Source organism: Notamacropus eugenii, chromosome 5 (assembly GCF_028372415.1).
Source record: "Notamacropus eugenii isolate mMacEug1 chromosome 5, mMacEug1.pri_v2, whole genome shotgun sequence".
Classification (NCBI taxonomy): domain Eukaryota; kingdom Metazoa; phylum Chordata; class Mammalia; order Diprotodontia; family Macropodidae; genus Notamacropus; species Notamacropus eugenii.
The window spans coordinates 56,692,660-56,716,199 of NC_092876.1; the positions used below are offsets into that span (position 1 = coordinate 56,692,660).

A 23,540-nucleotide genomic window follows, 5' to 3' on the forward strand; every position below is an offset into this window, starting at 1 on the left:
GTAGAGAAATAGTCTTTTCATCCTCCTAGAGGTGTTTCCTGGTTCTAAGGCCTAGCTTCCAAAGGCCTTCAAGATACAGCTTGCTCCCCACCCAGGCCATCTGGAGATCCTGCCTCAAGTCCTGCCTGAACCACAGGCCTTGCTTTGGCCAAAAAGCACCCTCTCCCATACCTGTCAAAGCCAGAGTGTGGTTCCTCCCACAGGCAGCAGACACAATCACTTCCTTGCTGAGGACCTCGATGAGTTTGGGGGCTTCCACTCTCTTGGTATCACCATGTCCCAACTGCCCCTTCTCATTTCGACCTGAGAAGACCAATTGGAAATCAGCGAGGAAGGGAAGAGACACAAACTGAGGCTTCAGCATAGGGATCAGTGTCCTGGACACATTCTGGTGGTCAGGTGAAGCTTATGGGCCCTATCTCAGAATGTTATTAAATATACTGGGAATGGCCCTCTGGGAGGGGGAAGGAGGGGACACATGAAATGGAGATGTAAGAGAAACTATCAAGCACAAAATAGAAAAAAAACAAAGAAAAGATTTTATTGAAAAGCAATTATCACAAAAAAAATTAAGTATATGGATCGAAGGCTAAGATTCCAGTCTAAAAGAAATTAATGACTCTCTTAAAAGAAACAGAAATGAAATTCGATACCAAGAATTAGTTTTATTAAAGGAATGTCACAGAAAGTGATCTATTATCATCTGCTTTGCCACTCACCCTAAGGGACTTTCCAGCTGTCCTACACAACTGTACGTCTTCTAGCCCGTCTCTCCCCAAAGGAGGGCTAACAGGCTAACTTGTACCTTGAGCATTTGTACACAATAAGCACTAAGTGCTCCCTACCTCCAACCATCCATCCATCCATCCATCCATCCATCCATCCATCCATCCATCCATCCATCCAGAGAAACAGAAATACAAACAAAGTTAAATACATAACACTGTGCCAGCCCCTTCAGAGCAGATCTCACCAGACAGTGTGTGGAAGCACACAGGGTTCGCCCATCTTGCCCTAGCCCCGTGCTTGGGAGAGGTCTATTTTCAGGAGTAGTTTTTGAGCCTGCCTCCACAGCACTCAATTTTCTCAGTGCTCTAAGCTGCCTCACAGTCCCTTGGCATCACACCGTTCACTTCTCTTATTTTTATCTACCTCATAAATGAAGTTCACATCTCCTGCCAACCCTTATGTCTATAAACCTTTAACTACTCCAGTAACCTGGTGACTAAACCAAAGCAGCCACCTAAGGCTGGAGTTTCATCCACAGGCACCTGTCCCCCTCCCTGGAAGCCAAACTAGGGCCCACTGCCCAGGGTGGGATCAAGGAGTCAGATACACCCGCTCCACCAGCCTCCCAAGTGCCCAAACCACATAAAGGATAATTGGGAAATATTTAACAAAATTAAAATACTGCACAATATAGGTAACATTACACTTTTTATTTTAGGTATAGTTTAGTGGGTCCTGTTATGAGTTTGACACCCACCACTGGTCTAGGGGGCAGAAGAATTCAAATCTAGTAGAGCCCAGAAACTGAGGCTCTAGTATCCACTGACTGCATAGCTTCATTCCTCTAGGCCTCAGCTTTCTCCTCTATGAAATGGCAAATGAGGAAAAGTTGGATTAGATCATCTCAAAGGACCCTCCCAGCCCTGACTTTCTCTGTTCTAAGGCCCCTCCAAGCGCTGACATTCTGTTTAAGGGCCCTATCAGGACAAAGATTCTATGGTACATTCCAATTCCACCTTCAAAGGATTTTACTCTTGAGCAAAGGTTCTTAATCTGGGGGAGGTCCATGAACCTGCTTGACATGCATATATTTCAATATAGTGATACCTATTAATATCAAATCTATATATTATTTTTCTAATATAACTGATTTCCTTTGGCCTTTATTAAATGTTTAAAAACACCCTCCCAATAAGGAGTCCATCTACACACAGACTTCATCAGACACTGCCACAGGGTTCTATCATACACAAAAAAGGGCAAGAATCATTGGACCAGGGGGACTCAGACAACTCCAGTTCCTCTGCTAGCATGATAAGACAGTTACTTACAGTGCAAGGATGAGGAGCTAATTTAATACATACTCCAAGTTCATTCCAGAAAATACACAAACTTCTGGAATTCAACTGCCCTCCCAAGGAGGCACTGGGTGCAAGGCTGGTCCCCTCCAGTCACCTCTTGGTTTAGGTATTACTAAGAGTAAAAATACAATCAAGGTGGGGATTTCTATCCCTGGGGATTTTAACCTTAGCCTTAACTCAGAATTAGCTAAATCTGTGAAGAGGAACAGTGGAAAGAGCCCCAAGTCTGAAGTCACAGGACCTGGGTTCAAATCCACCTCAATCTAAGCAACTTGGCCAGTGGTTCACTGGTCCATAGTCTCACTGTTTCCTTATCTATCACAGAAGGTGGGAGTCAGTGCCTTGAAGCTTGACAGCTATGATGCTCCCAGCTGATGGAGACAGAGCAAGAGAACCAAGCACAGAACATCTGGAATTGAATGAGGGTCTTTAGATACGTGGATGATTACCACATTCTCAGCATGTGCGTGAATAAAAGGTGTTTTTAGGTTAGACATTTTAACACTCAAGAAATGGATGGGACAGACTAGAGTGACAGCCAGGGCCAAGTCATGGAATTTATCTTTGGAAAACTTCAAGCCAAGTACAGTCGACTCTCTGTCCACCCATTCCTACCTGGGACAAAGCCCAGAGTCTCACCAAATGGTATCAAGTGTTTTTTGGTGGGGATCTTGAAATAATAATAAATGGCTTGTGAGATAAATTCCAGGGGTTTCATCAAAAGTATTCATTTCATACTTCCTAAAATCACAGCAGTCAAAAAACCTCCAAAACCTTACAAAGTATTAATTTTCCATCATGGTGGAAAGGGGGCACTCAAATGCAGGGTAGATGTGGGGAAGGTTGGAGTTGCCCTCTGATCTTTATCAGCTTCTCTGTAGTATAAGCAAGTTTGCCCTCAGCTCACAGAGTTGAAAGATCGATCATTGGGCTAAGAGTCCTAAGAAATGGATCAAAATCCCACTTTGGACTTTGGGGTCAGTCCCTTCACTCCCCTGGGCCTCAGTTTCCTCATGTGTAAAATTTGGGGGTTGGACAGGACAGCCTGTAAAGTACCGTCTAGCTCTTAGATAGTCAAAGGAAAAAAACTACCAGGCTACTTAAGGTGCCTTTAAAAAGGCATGAGGCCTAGGTATCCACAGTCTGCCATAAAATCACTTTACATAGGCTTGGATACAGTGACTTGTGGGAAGGGACTTGTCTTTTTAAAAGTAACTGAGAGACACTGGAAACTATAACCGGTCTAAGTATGTCATCATGAGGCCATCAAGTATAAATTTGGGCCAAACAAACTTGTTGGGTTTTTTTCTTCAACGGAACTACAAAATTAGCAGCCAAAGGAACACAACAGATGTTTCTTGTATTTGGACCTTGGTGAAGCATCTCATGAAACTGCAAAAAAATGGTTCAAACAGACTGAAGTAAAAATAGCATCATGTGGATGAAAAGCTGGCCAGAGGATCAAAAACAAAGAGTGGTGAAGGATGCCAGCAGACGCAGAGAGAGGGTCTGGGAGATCCCAGGAGCTCCCTGGGACAGATCTCAGCCCTGATTAATACCTTCATTGATGACACGTTAAAAAAAAAAAAAGGCACAATGCCCTCAGCGTCATAGGATCTTGGCTCTGGGAGGGCCTTGTGATCCCCTGCTTCAGGGTCTCTTACCCAGGAGCCTGGGAAGCTTTCAAGAGTCCATGAACTTGGCTGAGGGAAAAAATTACATCTTAATTTCAAAAGAACTGGTGTCCTTTGTAAGCCTACAGATTTTATTTCATGCAATTAAAAATATTATTCTGAGAAGGGTTTCAGAGGCTTCATACACCATGACACAATAAATAACAACATCCTCACCATCGTTGACCATAGTTGCAGTTATCACAGATGCCAAGCACTTTACAAATATCATCTCATTTAATCCTCACAACAATCCTGGAAAAGGTAGGTGTTGCTATGATCCCCATTTTATAGATGAGGAAACTGAGGCACACAGAGGTTAACACAGGGGTGGGGAATCTGTGGCCTTGAGGCCACATCTGGTCCTCAAGTACGGCCCTTTGACCAAATCAGCCATACTTGAAGACCCAGAGAGTCACATGTGGCCTCAAGGTTCCCCACCCCTGGGTTAAGAGATTTTCCCAGCACTACACAGCTGTGCCTGGAGCAAGATCTGAATTTAGCAAACCCAACCCCCCACCCCCACTATAATAGCTGTATTTCTTACCCAGGGACATAAACAAAAGAAAAAAGGGAAGAAACCACTCAGAAAACAGATTGGGGAACCAAGGGAAAAGCCACCACTTGGGAACTGAGCAGGTGAGCAGGTAATTAGCCCCAAGCTAAAGAAAGTGGCTACCTCCAGACAGGGCAGCAAGCATTCTGTACATCACAGAACACTAGCAAAGGGCCTTGTGATTGCTACCAATATCGAGGTATTGCCTGGGAGTGAAATGAGGCACGTTGCCGCCGGCAGAAGAAGGATGTTTTGTGGATTATATTATAATAGAATGAGGCGGGGGAGCAAAAAGCCAGCGTGGGGCTGAGCAGCAAGGACAGAGCTCTTATGTCACACTGTGCTATGAAGCAAGAAGGCGCCAGTCTGGCTGATGATAACGCACCTCTGACGGGAATTCAATTGTACAGCACCTCCCAATCGGAGAGAGGTGGATGCGAGGAAGGTGAAATGAAGTGGATTCACACTAAGGGAGAGGGAGGGGATGAGGAGGGAGAGCCTGTCCTCCAGACAACAAAGGAAAGGAAACATTTGATCATCTACAAATGACCAAAAGGTGAAAAACAGATTTATTTATGCCTGGTGTAAAAAGGGAAAGTGAAGAAAGGAAGCCCAGAGGATGGTTAGCCCCCTCTAAAACAAACCATTACAAAGGCTGCCCCCCCCCCTCATAGGAGGCTCAGGGCACCACTCTCAACCGGGCCTGGAGGTTGATACTAGAATGACAAGGCAGGCACAAGCACCAAAGTGTGGGAGTGAGGGCTCCTCCAGACACCTTCTCACTTACCCCAGCTCCACAGCTTTCCTTCTGTGGTGATGAGGAGACTGTGAGCAGCACAAGGGCCAGAGACCACCGTCCGCACCTGAACCCCAGACAGACAGCCATATCTGTGGGGCCCCCACAAGTTCTGCCCCAGATTGCGGTAAGCAGCTGCAATAAGAAACAGGTGACAAGTTAGGTTGTTTGGTGCATCCCCCAACACCCCCAAATGAAGGGAATGAATCATCAAAAGAAAAGTGTAGCCTACAAACAGATGTTCTCTGGGACACAAGCCACTGGTGTTGGCCCTAAGTTTCAATTCTTCGGCAAAATGGGGACTTTACCTAGATCAAAAGGTTGTCATGAGAATACATTCCTTCTATCAACACTTAGCCAGTACCTTCTATGTTTCATAATGTATCCTACAAGCACTTAGCCAGCACTTCCCATTTGCATGGCACTGCACTGGATACATTTACACAACAAACATCTGAACAGCACCTACTATGTGCGTGGCACTGTTCTAGATACATTTATTCAACAAACACTTGAGTAGTGCCTACTGTGCTCATGGCACTGTACTAAATTTATTCAACAAAGACTTGAACAGATCCTACTACATGGAAGGAATTGTACTGGATACATTTATTTAACAAGTCCTTAAGCAGCACCTACTATGTACACAGTGTTAAGGTAGGTACTGTGGATACAACGAATAAAAAAGACACAGTCACTGCCCTCCAGGAGTTTACGTTCTTCCAGATCCAACGAGTTGTTGAATGAAGGCCACCAAGGTACCACAGAATGCAAGGAAGCAGGAGCTTCACAAATTACAACCTTGTGACCCTGAGAAAGACAGTCCTTCCAAGACACCAAATTACTCACAATTCTAAGCCTAGCAACAGGTTTGAATTTCTTCATTTCTTGGCTCCTGGGATTCCAAAAATACAGGAGTACTGAAGCAGGTCTTGGGCAGGGTCTGTCACCTTGCTGTGCTAGCTCATGCTTCCTGTCTCATTGATCTAGGTGCAAGCAGTGATTAAAAGCCAGGCACCAACAATCAATTTTCTGGCTCCATCAGGAAGGATTTGCATGTATTCAGGGAAGTCTATGATCATATAAGTCTATACCTACAACCTCACCTTCATCCCCCATCAGCAGGAGATACCACACAAATCTATTTCATTCAGGCACAGACCCAGGACCAATCACTGAAAGGAATGGAGTCCATCCTGCAGAGCCACAACAACCCATTCATTCTAGAATCATCTGCACCAGCCTTGATACTAGCAGAGAGGGGAAATGGAAGACATGGTCTCAAAGTCAAGATGCCTTCGCTAGTAGGGATGCTCTTCCCATTCAGATTCATTTTAAAAGTCATTAGAGCTGACCTTAAACACTATCTCAGCGAACTCCCTCACATTAACAGAGGAAGGAACTGAGGCCCAGAGACAAGTCATTTGCCCTAAAGTTCAAGATCAACAATTTCCAGACCAAGGCTGAACAGTGAGTCTTGTAATGAAAAGAAAGCCAATGTCAGTGTGACTTTTTTCTTTTCTAGAATGTGCCTGACCCAAGTCTGAGGCCAACACAACACACAAAACCAAGGGGGCAAAGGGTGCTCTATTTGAACAGGATCTGCCAAGTCAAACAGTTTCACAGGTGGCAGGTTGGCTGTTCATTGACTTGCTGGAGCATCCTTCTGCCTAGCAGAGCTATGAATATAAACTAGTGGAATTCAATCAGCTGGTGTGAGAGAATTTCTCCCTGCCTGGCCTCCTGAGGAACCCTCATAAAAAAGGGTCAGAGGCACATTAGCTGTCTAGCAGCAGAGCCAGGCTCTTCGAGGTCAGTGTGGACCTGAATTGTGAATTCTCCTGGCCTCCCAATTTATAGGGCCGGATACTAATCATGGAGATGCAGCATGAATCATCGTGTTATCTTGTAAATTAACAAGGCATACACAGTAGCTGATCTGACAAGATACATGGTGACACACACCCAAGGTCAGATGGTGGTGGGGAGGGCCTTCACTGATAACGGGTGGGCCTCCCCGATGAAAAAAAACAAAACTGCAACAGGAGGCAGGGAAACAAATTGCTTTCTTTATATAAGGAGACAACTCGTGGTAGAGGAAACAGTTATCAGGCGTTGGTGGAGTCAGGCGACCCAGCCTTGGGGGCCTTCATTCAGATTAGGAGCCAGGGTGACCAGGTAGGAGTCACAGTGAGCAGCTCCTTCAGTTTACACATGACAGAGGCCCAATGACTTGCCTAGAGTCACACAGATAACAAGCCTTCTTCCCACTGCTCCAGGCCACCCTCCAATTGAGCCTCAGTTTCCTCCTCCAGAAAGTGGGCACAATGTCTCCACTACCTACCTTCCCTCAGGATTTCTGTGCAAAAAAAAAAAAAAAAAGCATTTATGTAGCTGCTCCTTAGCACAGATGGGAGATGCTACTCCCTTTTTTCCTCATCTCATTTTCCAGCAGAGTGGGGATCCCCTTGGAACCTAATTCCAGACCATCCAGAGAAACGTTTAGGGGAAAACTCAACCTTAACAAGATGGTGCATTGCAAAAAAAAGGAGGACTCGGTCTCCAACCCCTTAGAGCCAGTGTGAGCCAAAGGCTTGGTAAAGGGACACTGTGGACGGTATTTGCCACCAATGTCTCCAGTTTTGGGGTGGGACTAAAGCCTTGGCTTGTTATAAAGATTCCATCTTCACTAGGAGAAAGGTAGCCCTGGCCCCTTCATTCTGCTAATGACCCCTAGTCTCCCTCTTTACACCTTTCTGACCCTTTTCAGGTCAAAGTTGACTGTTCTTCAACTCCTTATGTAGTCCTGTTGGGGAGTGGTGATGTGCAAATATTTGCCCACTGGGAGAAAGCAATGTTGGAAAGTACTCTGGGATCTTTCCAAGTGAAAGCACGTTATCAAACTATGGAAGGGAGCCAAGTGGGCTTTTTTCTTGAAGGACTGGTAACCCAGCTGGTGTCCTCGAGAGGAATAATACCCATTTTCTGGAAGTGACTAGGGGGTGGGGAAGAGAAAAGGGGGGGAGAAAGGTGCCCTCTGAGGCCTTCCTTTCACCGTTCATGCATTCTAGCAAGTTCTACCAGAAAGTCAGCACCCTCCAAAATGAGTACGTTTTGAAGTCTAACTTTGGAATCTCTGGAGTACAATGTCATAGGACTATTCATTACCTCCCTTTTTATTAAAATAAACATCCCACAGGTAGAGAGGCCCATCTCGTTTCTGTTCATAAAGGAAGGGGGAACCAAGGAGAGAGATTTGTTGTTCGTTTTTTTAGACAAGCTTTGTTTCTCCTACCTTGCTGTTTAGGCACTTCCTTCCGACCAATGAGGTCCCAGTTAGTCGCCCCAAAAATCAAAAGCTGCCCTCTGCACTTAGAGCCTTCAAGTTTCTACAAAGGAGGGGGAGGAGAAAGGAGAAATGCATCACCATTTAATGCCATCTTTGTGGGCAGACTTCCCAAGCGCTGCAGGACTCTCCAGCAGACAGCAGGAAGCAAAAAGAATAATGCCTCGTTAGTCACCGACACCCAGCTGGCCTGCTTCTCAGGCCTCGCTCGAGTGGCCCTCAGCAATCACACAACCTAATCTCCCGCGCTTTAATGCATGTAATCCCATTCCTGCACACAGCACCTTACTTGTTATGCCCAGGGCTCATTTTTTATCCTTCTGATTTCTTATTTAAATATGTATTTTGCAAAACACATTAAAAAAAATACACACAAAAAACCCCACCAAATTACATCCCCTCCCTCCCACCCTGCAAAATGAATTAACACAGGTATATTTGACAGATTCCTATAGAGAGACTATTAAAACTGGCTTGTCCTCAGGGCCAAATCTACATTTTTCTATCAGCAAGCACAGACCTCCATACAGATTTCCAGGGTTGGGACTGGGCTTCCCTTCTGCATAGTCATTAAACCTGACTAGCCTCTCCTCACTATTTCACGAGCCAAGAATCTCTCACTAGGGAAAAGGGGGAGTGGGAGGGAAGACAGAGACCCCCACACATCCTCTAAAACCTCTTAACAGCTTTTCTCAACTCCTAAATCTTCAAGGAAAAGAGTGTGAACTCAAGAGAGGGAGTAAGACCAGGAGGTCTAGGATGGGGCTCCCTTCCAAGCCATTGTCATTCATTTTACTCTTCCATTAGTCCAAAGGAATCAGTGATAAGTGAAATGAGGGGATTCCCTAGGGCCCAGAATTGAGGGAGAAACTGGCATTTCGAGCTGGTTTATTTCAGTACTCATTTGGACCCACTCTACCACTAGTGTCATTCATATGATTTGGAGCCAGATTCTGACATCCTATTTTAGTATCTCTAGATGAAAAAGTCAATCGGCCTCTCTGGGACTCAGTTTCCTCCTCTGTAAATCAAACAGGTTGGAATAAATGACCTTAAAGATCCTTTCCAACTCTAGATTCAGGATCATAAAATCTCTTGCCGAACAATCTGTTCATGCTGTGAAATCATTAAGACCAACAATACTGGGGCGAAAGCAGAGAACATCACGCACCACGTCAGACTTGGCTTGTGTGTTACTTTACCTACTTGTTGTCTGGTTTTGTTTAAATTTCCTCCTCCTCCTTCCACAGGGCAGTTCTCTAGAAGGAGAAGGGAAATATGGGGGAAGATAGAGATGATACCTAAGTAAAAAAGAAAACTTGTCTGTTCATTCCAACTGTGGAATGGAAAGGAATGGAAACTAGTTTCATCTTTAATAATGCAGGCACCTCTCTTGCCTTGTGAGGCCCTGGGGAGGAAAACATTCCGTAAACACTAGAGTGCAAGAAGATGAAGTTATAATAGTTATCATTACTCACCAACATGGATAGAAAAGGCAGCAGGAATGCATCCACGGGAAAAAAGTGGCATCGCTTTATTTAAAGAAACCATTTCTTGGAAGTTCAAAGGGGGAAAAACATTTTTGGGCACAGACTTGGGATTTCATTGGTGTAAGAAAATTCCAACAAGGAAACTCAACATCAATAGAATTATGTGTCCACACCTTCAGGACACTGTCAGGAACACTGGAAGCCGATGCAACTTGTCCAGCATGTCTTGAACACAGTTCTCCTCAACTCTGAGACTGGTTCTCTTTCTTTATCCACTATGCCTTCCCTCCCTTTTTTAAAAAATGTATCCCTTTTAATCTCTATACAGCAAATGCCAACTTAGAATGGTTTGACAATCCAGTTAATTATTAACTGACATTTCTATAGATTTGTTTACAAAGTGCTTTCAGTTCAATTAGAAGTAACAGAGAATAGAAATTCGTAGAAAGGACCAACTTCCCCAATTCTGCAGGAGGAAAAGGAGGTTCATCCAGTCATTCACAACTCCACTTTACAGATGAAGAAACTAAGAAAGGTTACTGACCTGCCATCGTCTATATAGCTCGGAAGTGTTGGAACTCAGACTCAAATCCCAATTCTGTATCTAATGTCCCTTTCCACTATACCACACTGCTCCCTGTCCAGGACGGTTTAAAAGCACATTTTCAAAGTAAATGGATCCCATTTCCTTGATAACTTGACAACCCAAATCTGACATTAGCAGGTTCTCCCAGTGGTATGGCCTCTGACCCATCCTCTGGCTGGAGTCTAAACACAGGCATGAGACAATAAGTCCATTACCACACAGGCCTGCTTCATAAATGGCAGGGGGTTTGGGAACAGCACAAGCATCAGCCAGAAGGGGACCTTACTACCCTTAAATTATTTAGAGCTAGACCTCACTCAGAGATACAAGAACCCTGACTGCACCCAAGGCTCCAATTACTTGACTTTGAGCCCAGTTTCTCCTGGTTACCTGCCCTCCTTTGGCTAAAATGGTGGGCCTTGGAGTAGGAGCGAGTAAAGATATTGTGAACTGGAGTACAGAGAGGATGCTGAACCTGTTTATGCCAAGATCAACTTTTCTATCTTGAGAAACGGGAAGGAAACAACCCAGGGATGGTGAAAGACTCTTCAGGCTGTCTTAGTTGGACAACGTATAATCAAGCAAACATTTTTTAAGTACCACTACGTGCTAAAGATACAAGCACAGACATGAAAGTCCTCCCTGCCTTCAAGGAACCTCCAATCTAGGGACTAATAATAGATCAGGGCAGGGAGGAGTCTAGAAGATGAATAGAGAAAGGTCTCATGCAGAACAAAGGTTCCTTAACCTGGGACCCCAAACCCCTGGAGGATTCAAGGGATCTTGGTACTTAGATGGGAGAAAAATGACATCTTTAATTCAAAATAATTGGTTTCCTTTAGAATCCTGTGTATTTTATTTTATGTATTTCAAAATACTCTGAGAAGGCTTCTAGGTTTCATCAGACTGCCCCCCAAAAGTTAAGAATCTGACACAGGAGTCTTAAAGTAAATTAGGGCCTCCAAAGGCCCAAGGTAAGGACAGCATGCACTTCAAGCTTAGGGGACAGCCCTTGCAATGGCCAAGACACTGGAGGCTCTGGACAAGAGGGAGAACATTAACTCCTTAGCGGAGATGAGTGGAGAGTCAGACCATAGAAAGTACATTCAGATGGTGATGACCACAGGCCAGACATCAATTGAGTTGGGCAGAAGCACAGGGGGCAGGCAGACACTTCAAAGATGCACCTCCTATAAGTCACCCCTCATCACAACATACACCACAAGACACATCGCTTTACCAAGAATGAAATAAATCCTTTCCTGTAATAAATGCTCAATAAGCACCCATTTGTGGCCAGGACACTCACTGCACCAACCAGATCTTTGGGAGAGAAAGTTTGAATGGGAAAAATCATCTCAAAGCTCCCAGTCATCGAAGAGCTTGTCACTGCCTTAAAAGACTTGAAGACCTCCTCTAGAATAATGTTTGAAAGTCAGACAAAGCCTACTGTGTGTCAGGCACTGGGCTAAGCCCTTTACAAGCATTATCTCAATTGATTGTCACAACAACCTTGGCAAATTGGTGCTCTTTTTATCCCCATCTTACAGATGAGGAAACTGAGGCAAGAAGATTACAGTGATTAGCCCAGGGTCACACTGCTATTATCTGAGGCAGGATTTGAATTCGGGCCATGCTGACTCTGGTCAGTGGGCTGAGGCTTCACAGCCTGCCACAACACATGCTGGTGTCTCTGCCAGGATGGCAGGGGACTTCCCCGCCTGTCCCTCGTGATTTCTCGAGGCTAGGTGGGAGGTACCAAAATGGGTATTACTGGTAGCCTGAGCATCCCTTGATGGATCAGCCCATTACCTGGGTTATGGCCTTAAGCATCAATACTAAAATATGAATTATGGAAAGAAGTACATTTCACCTCATTCCTCATTAGTTTAAGTGGTCTAATGACTCTAAGGAGTTAATTATCGACCTGCTGACAATAGCCCAAGACTTTCAGACTTAAGAAAGACTGATAAGCTTCCAGGATGCAGAGACTGAATCTGTTCAGCCTCTGGATCCATCCCCAGCAACTGGGCACACAGAAGGTGCTTTAAAAATGACTTGATTGGCTAGAGTATTTCACATTTGCATTCTCTACATCCATAACTGCTATATGAATTTGCCTTCTTAAACTATTTCTTTCTATATATATATATTTTTTTCACCCTTTTCCAAATAAGAAACTGACCACCTTTAACTGCACACCACGTCCATCAGCTTATTCATTAGAGCCCTAAAATAGTCATCTCATATGGAACAGCTATCACAGATGAGTGTACGCCTCCCACAAGATGAATGTGGAGAGAATATCAGGATGCTAAAAGCAGGGCTGGGAGGGGGAAGGGGGAATAGATGGTATTTGACCCTTAGATATTTAATTCGGGTTTCACTGATGGGGTATACTGATTGTTTACTGGACAATGGTGGATTCTGTAATACTGTTCAGTCAAAGGCCACAGGATAACTTAAAAAAAACCCCAGCAACCCCAAAACACTAAGTGAATTTCATTTCATCTTGCTGTCTCCCAACACCCTGGTCATATAACCTGGGCTGAGATGGACAGCAATAGCAAAAAAAAAAAAAAACCAAAAAAACCCCCAAATCAACAAAATGGGATTTCCGATATAAAGGGACCTGTAAAATATTACACCAGTCCAAGAAGCATGTTAGAGAGTCAACCTTTTAGCATACATTCATTCAGAAGCCTTTCTCTCTCCTAGGAGGAGGCAAGGCTGTTCAGAAAAATGCCTTCTACAATAAATTCCCTAATGGGCTATACACTAAAACAGGCTGCAAGCCCAGTTCTCTGAGATATTTATCTGCTCCTTTCTGATTGGACAGATTTGTCTCGGGGTTCACTAAACCTTCAGCAACCCTATCCTGGAGAAATTATACTGTATTCACCTTAGAGCTGGTGTACAGTCAAGGATACTTTGTTTAGTCTACTTAGAGGGAAGGTTACCTACCTTAGGAAGGTCCCTACTAATTCTGATTGAATCAAAATGCCACAATTAACCACAATAAGGTAGTCTGTTTGTCTGGCAGAGATGCTCGGGTACTTAGGGCAAGAATGATTTTCTCTGTTTAAAATTATATATGGCTAGTGCAGATCAGACCCATAAAAATTGACATCCCATGCTTTCAAGGCAGCATGGTAGGAGCAGAGAGAGATGGGATAGGGGTCAGAAGCACCACACTGCAGACTGGCCTTCTGCTTGCTCAGCTACTAAGTGACAGGCCTGGCCCAACTCTGACCGTCTAGGTTTTAAGGCCTGAACCGATATTTATGAACCTGAAACAAAACCATTTTGCAAGGGCTAAAAGCTACTGGTTCTGCTTTCAAAAGACAAATAGTTAAGGCTGTGTAAACTGCAGACAACACTAGTTGCCTACAAAAATCATAGTTATCTGAGCATACCATTCATACATGATTTTGTACCACCCCAAACCATACAGCAGGTACTGTAGGGTTCTGAAAGTAGGGAGGAGAGGATGGAAAAGGGGGAGAGGGAAAGAAAGAAGAAAAGAGAGAAAAGAAGAAAGGAAGAGTGAAAAAGAGAGAACAAAAAACTAAAACAAAAAAGGGAGCGAGAGAGGGGAGCAGGAAGAAAGGAATAAGGAGGGAGAGAGGGAGTTACCTATTTGTGCGACACCTAACCTGGAGATTCTCCTGCTGCGGCTAAAGACAGTAGTTCGGTCTGGTGGGAGGGGCACCTGGGCTCAAGTCCCACCTCTTAGGATTATGACCTGTTTGATGGAGCATATCCTATCTCCTCCACAGGCCTCAGTTTCCTCATCTGTGGGATAAAGTCTTGGCTTCCATGGGCTCTGAGGTCCCTTTCAGCTTTTCCTCTAGGATTCTATAATAAAATACCAACAGTAACATTCGCCTAGCATATCAGGGTTCATAGCAGCATTCTTTGTGAGAATGCTGAGCATAAAACATATCCCATGATTGGAGAACAAGCTGATCAAACAATGGTGAGTCAGTATAACAGAGTGTTACTGGATATTAAGGAAGGCCAAAGCATGACAAATTCAGAGAATATAACGGAAGGCCTGCATGAAGCTACAGAACAAAGAAGAGACTTTAGGTGCTGCACTAAGCAAAGGAGGACAAGTGAGACTCAGGTCACAGGCATTTCCTCCTTTCTGTTAAGGACTGATAATCAGTACTTCAGGAAAGTACGTCAGTGGGGGATAGGGAAGGAGAGCATTGGTTCAGCATATCAACACGAGTATTAATGATTTTCATAATTCCCTTCCCTTCCAAATGATTCCACTTCCATAATGCAGCTAGTGGCTACTGCACTGGCCCTGTAGCCAGGAAGACTCAAGTCTGAATCTAGGCCCAAACACTGACTGGTTGTGTGATCCTGGCCAAGTCACTTCTCTGGCTTGCTTCAGTTTTCTTAGCTGCAGGATGAGGATGATCTCAGCACCTACTTAAGGCAGGGTTGCTGAGGATCAAATGACTCAGTATCTGGAAAGTGCTTAGGACGGTACTGGCACATAGTAGGTGCCATACAAATGCTAACTATTATTGTTAATAACTATGATGATACCAACGTCCAGGGGAAAGCAGCCATGAGAAGGCTCAGGATCTGCTTGAGAGATTTAGAATGCTTCTTCTACTCTGCCACATGAACTATCTTACCATTGACTTATTTGCTCAAATTTTTTTTTAAATCTTCTTGATAAATGATACTTCAACATATCTGAGGCACCGCCAGCATACTACCAACTGAATAATTCTCCACAGTTCACAACGGTTAAGATTCCAGATTTACAGTCAGAAGAGAATTTAAAGGTCACCTAGCCACTCCACCACTCCCAATTTGTCAAAACTGCCCACAATCCCAAGCTCAATGGTTGTAAAGTTGGGACATTAGAACTCAAGTCTTCCTCAGCTAACTTTTTTGTACCATGTCCATGAAGAGCAACCACAGGGCAAATACTGTGGATTTCCTAACAGGAGAGGCCCCCGCAAAAGGAGAAATAACTGACAATAATGTATGTGTAGGGTGAGGTTGTACGAAAACAAAATTGATACTCAGTTGCCTGGTACATATTGCTGAAGGGGTGGAGGAAACATAGAGGCAGTGTGGGTTAGTGGACAGAGAGCCGGCCATGAAGACGAGAACCCGAGTTCTAGTTCCACCTTTGACACAGCAGCCACAAGGCTCTGTGGGGGAGACAAGTGAAATTCTAAGCACTCTGGGTAACCAAGACTAGATGGTGCCAAAAAAAAAAAAAAAGGAAGGAGGAGAAACATGCCCAACTCCTTCTACCCTGGTAAAGAGAGCTTCCCCCATCAAACCAATGCTATCATCACCAGGCTAGTCCCTATCCCAGGCCAAAGGAAACAGAGGCAGCAGCAGCAGCCTGTGGGACCCCTGGAGGGCAGCAGCCCAAGGACCAGACTATGGACTGATGGGGACTCAAGGGAAGACCATGACTAACCTGATAATCATGGCACAAGCTACATTACTCCCATTTTACAGAGGAAGAAAATGAGGTTCAGAGAGGTTAAGATGAAGCCATGAGGATCTACAGACTCCCTCCTGCCTTTAGAATAAACCACCAATCCCCCAGAGATCCAAGCCTGCCACAATCTGGCTCCCCCTCCTTCACTGCATGGGTCTATCACCCTGGCAGTGCCCCATACGCAGCCATCAGGGCATCACAGATTCAGGGCTGGAAAGCTTTCCTAGGTCATCCCCAACACTGACTTTACAGTTGCGGAAACTGAAGCTGAGAGGGAAGGGACTTGTCCAAAGTGGCCAGCTGAAGATTTCAACCTAGGTCATGAGACTCCAAGCCCAACACTCTTCCACTGCCCCACAATGCCCTTTCCAGGCCTCACATTCCTCCCATGCACTCCTCCCCTCCCTCCTCACATGTGAGGCTTAGAATTTTCCCTTCCAAAGTTCACCTTACATGTTGCCTTCCCTATCAAGCCTATCTATCCCGAAGCCCCAGCTTCCCTCAAGAAGGCTATGCACACATTTCATATTTACTAATCTGTATTGTTTCCCACTAATCTCGTGAAGATTCCATGTTAATCTTCCCAACACAAGAAAGCCCCAAAGGGCTATCAGTTGTGTGTCTGCTCCCAGAGTTTAGATCAGCAATGTTTCTGTATCCCCAGAATCTAACTCTGTGCTTAGCATATATAACACACACTTAATAAAATGAAGGAAATTGCTTTGCCCCTAATTACACACATCCATTACCTGTCAGCCATAGGGACATAACAAGACAAGCAAACTTTTTTACAGTTCTTTCAAGTTTGCAAAACCCTTTACCTATGACTCTAATTCTGAGTAGACAGCAGAGGATATTTCAGCAGGGCCACCAGGGAAAACAGATAGTGTGGGTTAATGGATAGAGAGCTGCCCACCAAGCCACCCTGCTCCAAAGATCCCGCACCCAAGTTCAGTTAAACAGCAATGTTTTCTGGAGTTGGCCCCTCCTCCCTTTTTCTGAACCTCCGAGCTCAAAAAAACCCTTTTGGAACTGCTCCTCCAAGGGAATCCTCATGACAGTAGAATTTGGACAATTTAATCTCACTTGATGGGAAGGCTTGGGTTCTTGCAAACTGTCAAAAGATAAGATCAGGCAGTTTTTAAAGGAAGAATCCATGTTCTAGACAGCCCCATGAATAGCTGCTCCAAATCACTAATTATTAGAGGAATGCAGATTACAGCCATGGGGAGGTTGTACCTCACACCCAAATTGGCAAAGATGACTTAATTAATTAATTAGCTTTTCTTGCATTCACAAGTCTGGGCTGTCAAGTTAGCACTTTTTTCTAGAAAACAGCCATTGGTCAAAGGAATAATAAGGACAGCTCCACTGACATAAAGGAACATAAATAATAATGACAGCTCTAATTCTTAACAGTTCATTATTGGTTCAACAAGGAGCCTTCCACTGTAGATGAACCATCAAGGGTGAGAAAATTCATAAGACACCGGGATCTCTGTCCCAACTTGGAAGACCCTCTGGGTCAAGTAAATTCTACTCGGTCTAAGAATAATGTGTTTTTCACCTCTCCTCATTTCCCAGCAGGCTGCACTTCTTTGGGACTTCTGCTTTTTCACATGCCCAGGAATCTCATCATTGTGAAATCTTGTCACTCTGCAAGATCCCATCAAGCCTGGTTCTCACACTGCCCTCTCTGGCTCTCTGACTGAAGGGTGAGAGAGTGAAGAACCCGAAGCCTCCATATAAGGAGGAATCTCAGGACAGACATCCTCACTTCCCACCTTGCTCAACTACTCTTGGACTTCCCCTCTTATAGAGTACTCCCCTCCCCCCATTTCTCCCTTAGTTTCCTTCTGTATATTATCTTCTCCATTAGATTCCTTGAGGCAGGGCCTGGCTTTTTTCACATCTGTTTCTCCAGAGAAAAAATATGACTACTATTGATTTGCCTTCTTAAGGGCAAATACCTTCAAAAAACTTTTCTAAAGGTTGCCTAATTTGAAAAGACACTATGTAAATTGTATTTCCTTCCCTTTGTGCCAGAAAAATTTTAAACACTTTGTCAATACAGGTACATATGCTAAGTAGGTGATACTTTGAAATGTAAAACCTAGGTCAAATGCTCACTTATACACAGCAGGGAGGGGAAAAGCATTTGGTGAGTGCCTAGGCTGTGACCGGCACTATGCCCATCACCTTAGAGTTATTATTTCATTTGATCCTCCCAACAATGCTGGGAAGTAGGTGCTGTTACTGTCTTCATTTTACAGATGAGGAAACTGAGGTCAGGAGTTCAGTGAATTTCAGGATCACAGAGCTAATCCGAGGCAAAATTTGTACTTAAGACTCAGGACCCAGTAATTTATCCATCAAACCATCTAACTATTTTGCTTAAAAACAAACTAACAAAACACATCTGATTTTTATTATGCAATGGAGCTTCTTCACCAAATATAGTGTTTGTCGAGGAGTTACTTCCCAGAGATGTATCAAGATTAGTCAAATCAGGTCAAGTAAGATAACTCCGGTAAACCTTTCATGCCTAAACCCAAACTGTGGTTCAGATTGGGACTCCTCAACCGAATAAACCCATTGCTCTAACAGGCTCCCTGGAATAGAATGGACCAGGGGAGAGCAGCCGAGTTTCATTTTGCCCTTTGGAAATTATTCCTGCGAACATGAACACAGGAAGGGGTTGGGGTCCAGACCACTCTACTCTGGCCCGGCTCTCCATGCAGATGAAAACTGAACTGAGAATTAGGAATTTAGTGTTTGCTGGGCAAGCATCTGAATTACCCGATTTCCCTAATAAACTCTGAAGATTAAGTGGAACAGCCAATTAAATCCCCAAAACAAACACCAAGCAATGGGTGTGGATCACCTGACTCTCCCTGGTCCGGTCAACCTCAACCCCACGCTCTGATCACTGGCAGGGGAGCATCCTGAATGAGACAGCGCCCTCAGAACAGACGTGGACCCTCAGGAAAGAGGGCCAGGAAGTCAGGCTCAAGAAAAGGAAAATCACTCGCCCAAGGTCCCCCTGCTAGGGGGTGCAGGGCCCTCAGGTCTCCTCTCCACCAGGGACTTCCAGCCTTCTTTCAGAGAGGTCATTTAGTGGCTCCTTCCACAGATGAAACACAGGCTGGTCATTAAGGCTTTAGTGGAAATCCGCAGGCCCCTCAAAATACTTGGGAGCCTGCGGGGAATCAGGAAATAAAATCATGGTCCCAGTACTCCCCTTTCTCTGGGCTGCCACTCAGCTAGCAAGGACCGCTCTGAACCTCCGTGGTCTCTTCCGTAAAACAGGCATTAAAACGCTTTCACCATCCACCCCAAAGGGGTGTTATAAGGGAAGCGCCTGCCCCTCCAAGCAGAAGCCCCTAAACTCAGGGATGATCCAAGGGCCCGGCAGGGACCTTGTGGCTCTGCCCCGTACCTGGGCCAGCAGTGACGGGGCAGCCCCTGGAGACTCGGAGGGGAGGAAACTAACGAGCCCAGGAAACTGACAAGCTGCTGACAAAGGAGACAAAGCGGGGCCAGGAAGCCCTGGTCCTGGTCTGGCCGGGGAAAGGGGGAGTGCGGAACGCTAGCGAACTACCAAAACCTACACGCGCAGGAGTCGCCCGATTAAGCATCCATTAGCAACTAATAACGAGAGCTTTATTATTCATCCTTCCCAAGGGGGGCTGCGGCGTCCCCAGAGTCGCTTCTACAAAGTGGCCGGGGGCACAGGCCCCCCGGGATCGGCGCCCGCCCGCCCCACCTCCCACGCTGGTGCGAGGACAAACCAGGAAACAAAGCTCAGAACACCTCACCGCCGGGCGCCCCCGCCTCCCCCAACTTTCGAGGCAGCACGCCCTACTGGGCATGCGTCCTCTGGGCTCAGCACCTCCCCTCCCCAAGCAGGGCTTCCCCCAGCTTCCAGGACGACGGGAATGGGGCGGGAGAGAGCATGCGCAGCAGCTCTCCTCGCCGGCCCCTCCCCTTCGTCGAGCGCCGGAGTCGAGGCGGCGGGAACCTCAAAGCCCCGGCAAAATCGCCGCTCCCTGCAGAGCCTTCGCGGGCGGGCGGCCGGCCCCGCCTCTCCCTCCCCTTCCTCTCCCCTCCCCCACCCCGCCATGACGAACCCGCCGCGTGCAGGGGGAGGGAGTCGGGGAGGCTTCTTTCCCCCCCAGCTTCCCGCCCGGAGGCGCCGCCTGCTTCTCCCTCCCCCTTCATAACCGAACTTAAAAACTCTCGATTCCCCGAAGGGGGGGGAGGGGAGGAGGCAGCGCCAGCGGCCGGCGGGGGCGGGGCCGTGACCCCCCTCGCTCCCCGCTCCGTTCCCCCTCCCCCCGGACCCCCGCGTACGCGGGCTTCAACCCCCTCCCCCGGCCTACGGGGGGGGAGAGAGCCCGGTCCCGCGCCCACCCTCCCGGCCCGGCCCGCACTCACGATCCGCTCCTTGGTGTGCTCCGGCTCCGTGATGACGACGGCCTGTCCCGCCCCCGCCTTGCCCGGCGGCGCCGGCTTGGCCGCCCGCTTGGCCCCGGGGCCGAGGCCGCCGCCGTCCAGCTCGGCCAGGCCGTCCTCGTCGCCGCTGCTGCCGCCGCCGCTGGAGCTGCCGCGCTCGGGCCGCTCCCGCTTCCTGCCCGCGGCCGCGCCGCCCCGCGCCTTCCTCGGGGGGCCGCCCCGGGCCCCCGCCGCGCCCGCCGCCGTCCCGTTGCCCGAGCTCTGCTGCTCCCAGGCCGCCGCCGCCTTGGCCCCGGCTCCGAGCCCGGCGCCGAGCTTCTTCCTGGGCATCCTGCTGCTCCGGCCGCGCTGGGTCTCCGGCTGGGGACACGCACACACACGCACACACACGCACAGCCAGGCGGGCACATCCACGACACAATAGAAGCGGGGGTCAATTTAGGAGAGGGAGAAAGCGAAACCCCCCGACCCGAGCCCCCCAGTGTCCGAGCCGGCCCCGCAGGGGCAACTTTGGGGGGAGCGGTGCCGCGCTCGGAGAGCGCCCCAAAGTGCCCGGTGCACCCCCGGCAACGGCCCCCCAAAAGTAAGCCCGGGAAGGGCATGAAAGACTGCACCCTACCCCCCCAAAAATAACCCCGAAATCCTGAAGGCAAACGACTGGGAAACGCTTCCCGGAGTCTCCCTCGGGGCGCTCGGGTTTGAGGGGGGTCCGGCCGGCCGTCTCCCCCACCTGCTGCTTTTGTCCGAGAGCCGCCAGCCAGCACCCTCCCACCCCGTTTAAAAGCCCACAGGGAAATTAATGGCAATTATCTCTTCCCCCTCCCCCTCTCCCCCGCTTCCCTCCCTCCCCCGCCGCAAACGGCCGGAGGGTCGGTCCAGAGCCAAGTCTCCGGCCTCCTTCACCCCCAAAGGAGGCCAGGCCCGGGGGTGCAGGGCGTCCAGGTGGGGAGCAAAGACCTTCCTCCGGGGAGAGAAAAGAATTTTAACCCTCCCCCTTTAAAAAAACGCCACCTGGTTTTTTGTTGTGTTTTTTTTTCTCCCAACCAGAAAAAAGCCCGCAACTTTGGTGGGAGCCCCCACTCCGGCCGGCTGCTCCCCCTCGCCCCCCGGGTGCAGACCGCGCCGGGCCGCCCTCGCCGTCCTCCGGCGCTCCGCTCTCCTTTTGCTCTGTCTGCCTTTTTTTTTTTTTTATTGATTTTGAACAATGGGATCTCTGTCTGTCTCCGATTAAACCACGTGGATCCGCCTTCCTTCCCTTTTTTCTTCATTCAAACCTCCCCCCGGCCCCCCTCGCTCTCCCCAGGTCGGGCGGCTTTTTTTAACCTCTTCTCTTTCCAGACAAGCCAACCTCAAACTTTCCCCTCGCTCGCGAAACTGATCGCTCGTCGATTTCAGCCCCCCCCACCTGGGCTGAAAGTGATGGAAAAGCCCCCCTTAAAAATAAGGACCGGACGCTCTCGATTCCAAACCGCCCCCCCTCCCGCGCGGCCCCCCCCATCCCGGCAAAGAAAAGGATCTCAGCCCACTCACCAGACACACTGGAGATGTAAATACGAGCTTCCAGGACAAATGCTCCACTACAAAACAGAAACACATGGACGAGCAGCGGAAAAGGAGAGGGCTAGAGCGGAGCCGGGGAGCCAACCTCCCCACCGCGCCCCCTCCAGGGCGGGAGGACCCCGGGGCCTGCAGGCCGGCCCCCGCCCCTCCCCCAGGCCGGGCCGCGCGGGCTGCCCCCGCCCCCGCCCTCCCTCCGCGCCGCCGGCTGCGCTGGGCGCCCTCGGGGGGAGGAGGCGAGCACGCCTCCGGCTCCCGACCGGCCCCCCCCGCTCCCGGCCCCCCCCCCCGCCTGTCTGAGCGCTGCCGCAAACTTTGCCAACCTGCCCTCCGAGGGGGATGCCCCACGCCTGCCCGCTCCGGTTCGTGGGGAAAGCCGGGCTCTCCAAGGAGCGGCCGGGGGAGCAGAGCGGGGCGGCCCCGAGGCGCGGGCTGGCACCCGGCCGGCGGGCAAAGCCCCCTCGGGGCCCCAGCCCGGGCCGCCGCGTCGGGGCGCTCCCCCGCCCGGGCCGGGTTCGTTCTCGGAGGCTCGTGGGGGCCGCAGTCGGAGCCGGGACCCGCGAGGCCGAGAGGAGCCCCCATGGCGCTGTGACCTGAAGCCCGAGGGGCCCCCCACCCCCGGACGGCCGGGGAGATTAAGTAACGGTCCGACCCCGAGTGGGCAAACCTTGGACCCCAGAGGCCGGCTCCTCCCCACGACGCCTCTCTGGGTGCGCCCGAGATAACAGATAATACGCAGAATTAGAGATAAGCACGGCAGGATGGCTCGTGGGCCGGCTCTTGTGCGTGCCAGCAGAGCCAGCATTTCCAGGAAGCTGGTTTCGGGCTTTGGAAACGACCACCTTGGCACCTGGGCAGGGCCGGGCCCCGCTCAGAGACGAGGAAGCTAGCTGGGAGGTGGGAGAGGCTGGATTGGAACTCAGGACTCCCGACTCCAGGGCCAGCACTGTCTACTGCAGCAGGACTTGGACCCAAGTACTCTGAATCCAAGACTAGTGCCCTTTCCTCCATACCAGGATGGCACTAAGGCAGTGCAGTGCCCAAGTGACTGGAAAGAATGGCCTTGCGAGTAGTACGTGTGCATTCAGTCAGTTAGCCAATAAACTCTTAAGTACCTATGTGCCTGTACCTGTGTTAAGAAATTCGGATACAAAGTCAGGAATGACTCTCAAGGTGTTGCCAGTCTAATGAAGGAGACGGGATACAAACAGCTATGTGTAAGTAAGATAGAGAGAGGACTCATTTTAAAGAATCAAGAGGGAGGCACAGAATTATGAAATAAGCTCTCGTGCAGCAATACCTCGTATAGCAGTGTCCTACTTTTCATTCTTCTTATATCTGTTGGATTGAAAGTTCCTTCGGGACAGCAACTGTGTTAGTCATTTTTATGCACCTGGTATGCCCAGCACCATAGCTGGCCCGGATAGGCTTTGAACAATCAATGTTTATTGAATTGAATTAACTCCCTTAATAATAGACTGTAACTTTCAAGTCTTACTCAGATTT

The 23,540-nt window shown here is 48.2% G+C and overlaps 1 protein-coding gene across 2 annotated transcripts in view; it reads right to left on the reverse strand.

The window, feature by feature from the left end:
• Positions 1–22,631, reverse strand: part of RCC2 (regulator of chromosome condensation 2) — a 50,197-nt gene extending 27,566 nt beyond the window's left edge. The window contains exons 1-6 of one of the 2 annotated variants that reach the window (XM_072609052.1): positions 22,358–22,631; positions 22,008–22,054; positions 20,460–20,837; positions 8,411–8,504; positions 5,107–5,250; positions 172–303 (exon numbers count right to left, since the gene is read on the reverse strand). In XM_072609052.1, coding sequence (XP_072465153.1) covers positions 172–303; positions 5,107–5,250; positions 8,411–8,504; positions 20,460–20,837; positions 22,008–22,054; positions 22,358–22,616 — 1,054 coding nt within the window. In that variant the 5' untranslated portion in view covers positions 22,617–22,631. Of the gene's footprint in view, positions 1–171; positions 304–5,106; positions 5,251–8,410; positions 8,505–20,459; positions 20,838–21,488; positions 21,635–22,007; positions 22,055–22,357 lie in introns of those variants that run through there. The other variant, XM_072609053.1, reaches the window with a different exon arrangement.
• Positions 22,632–23,540: the final 909 nt, after the last annotated feature.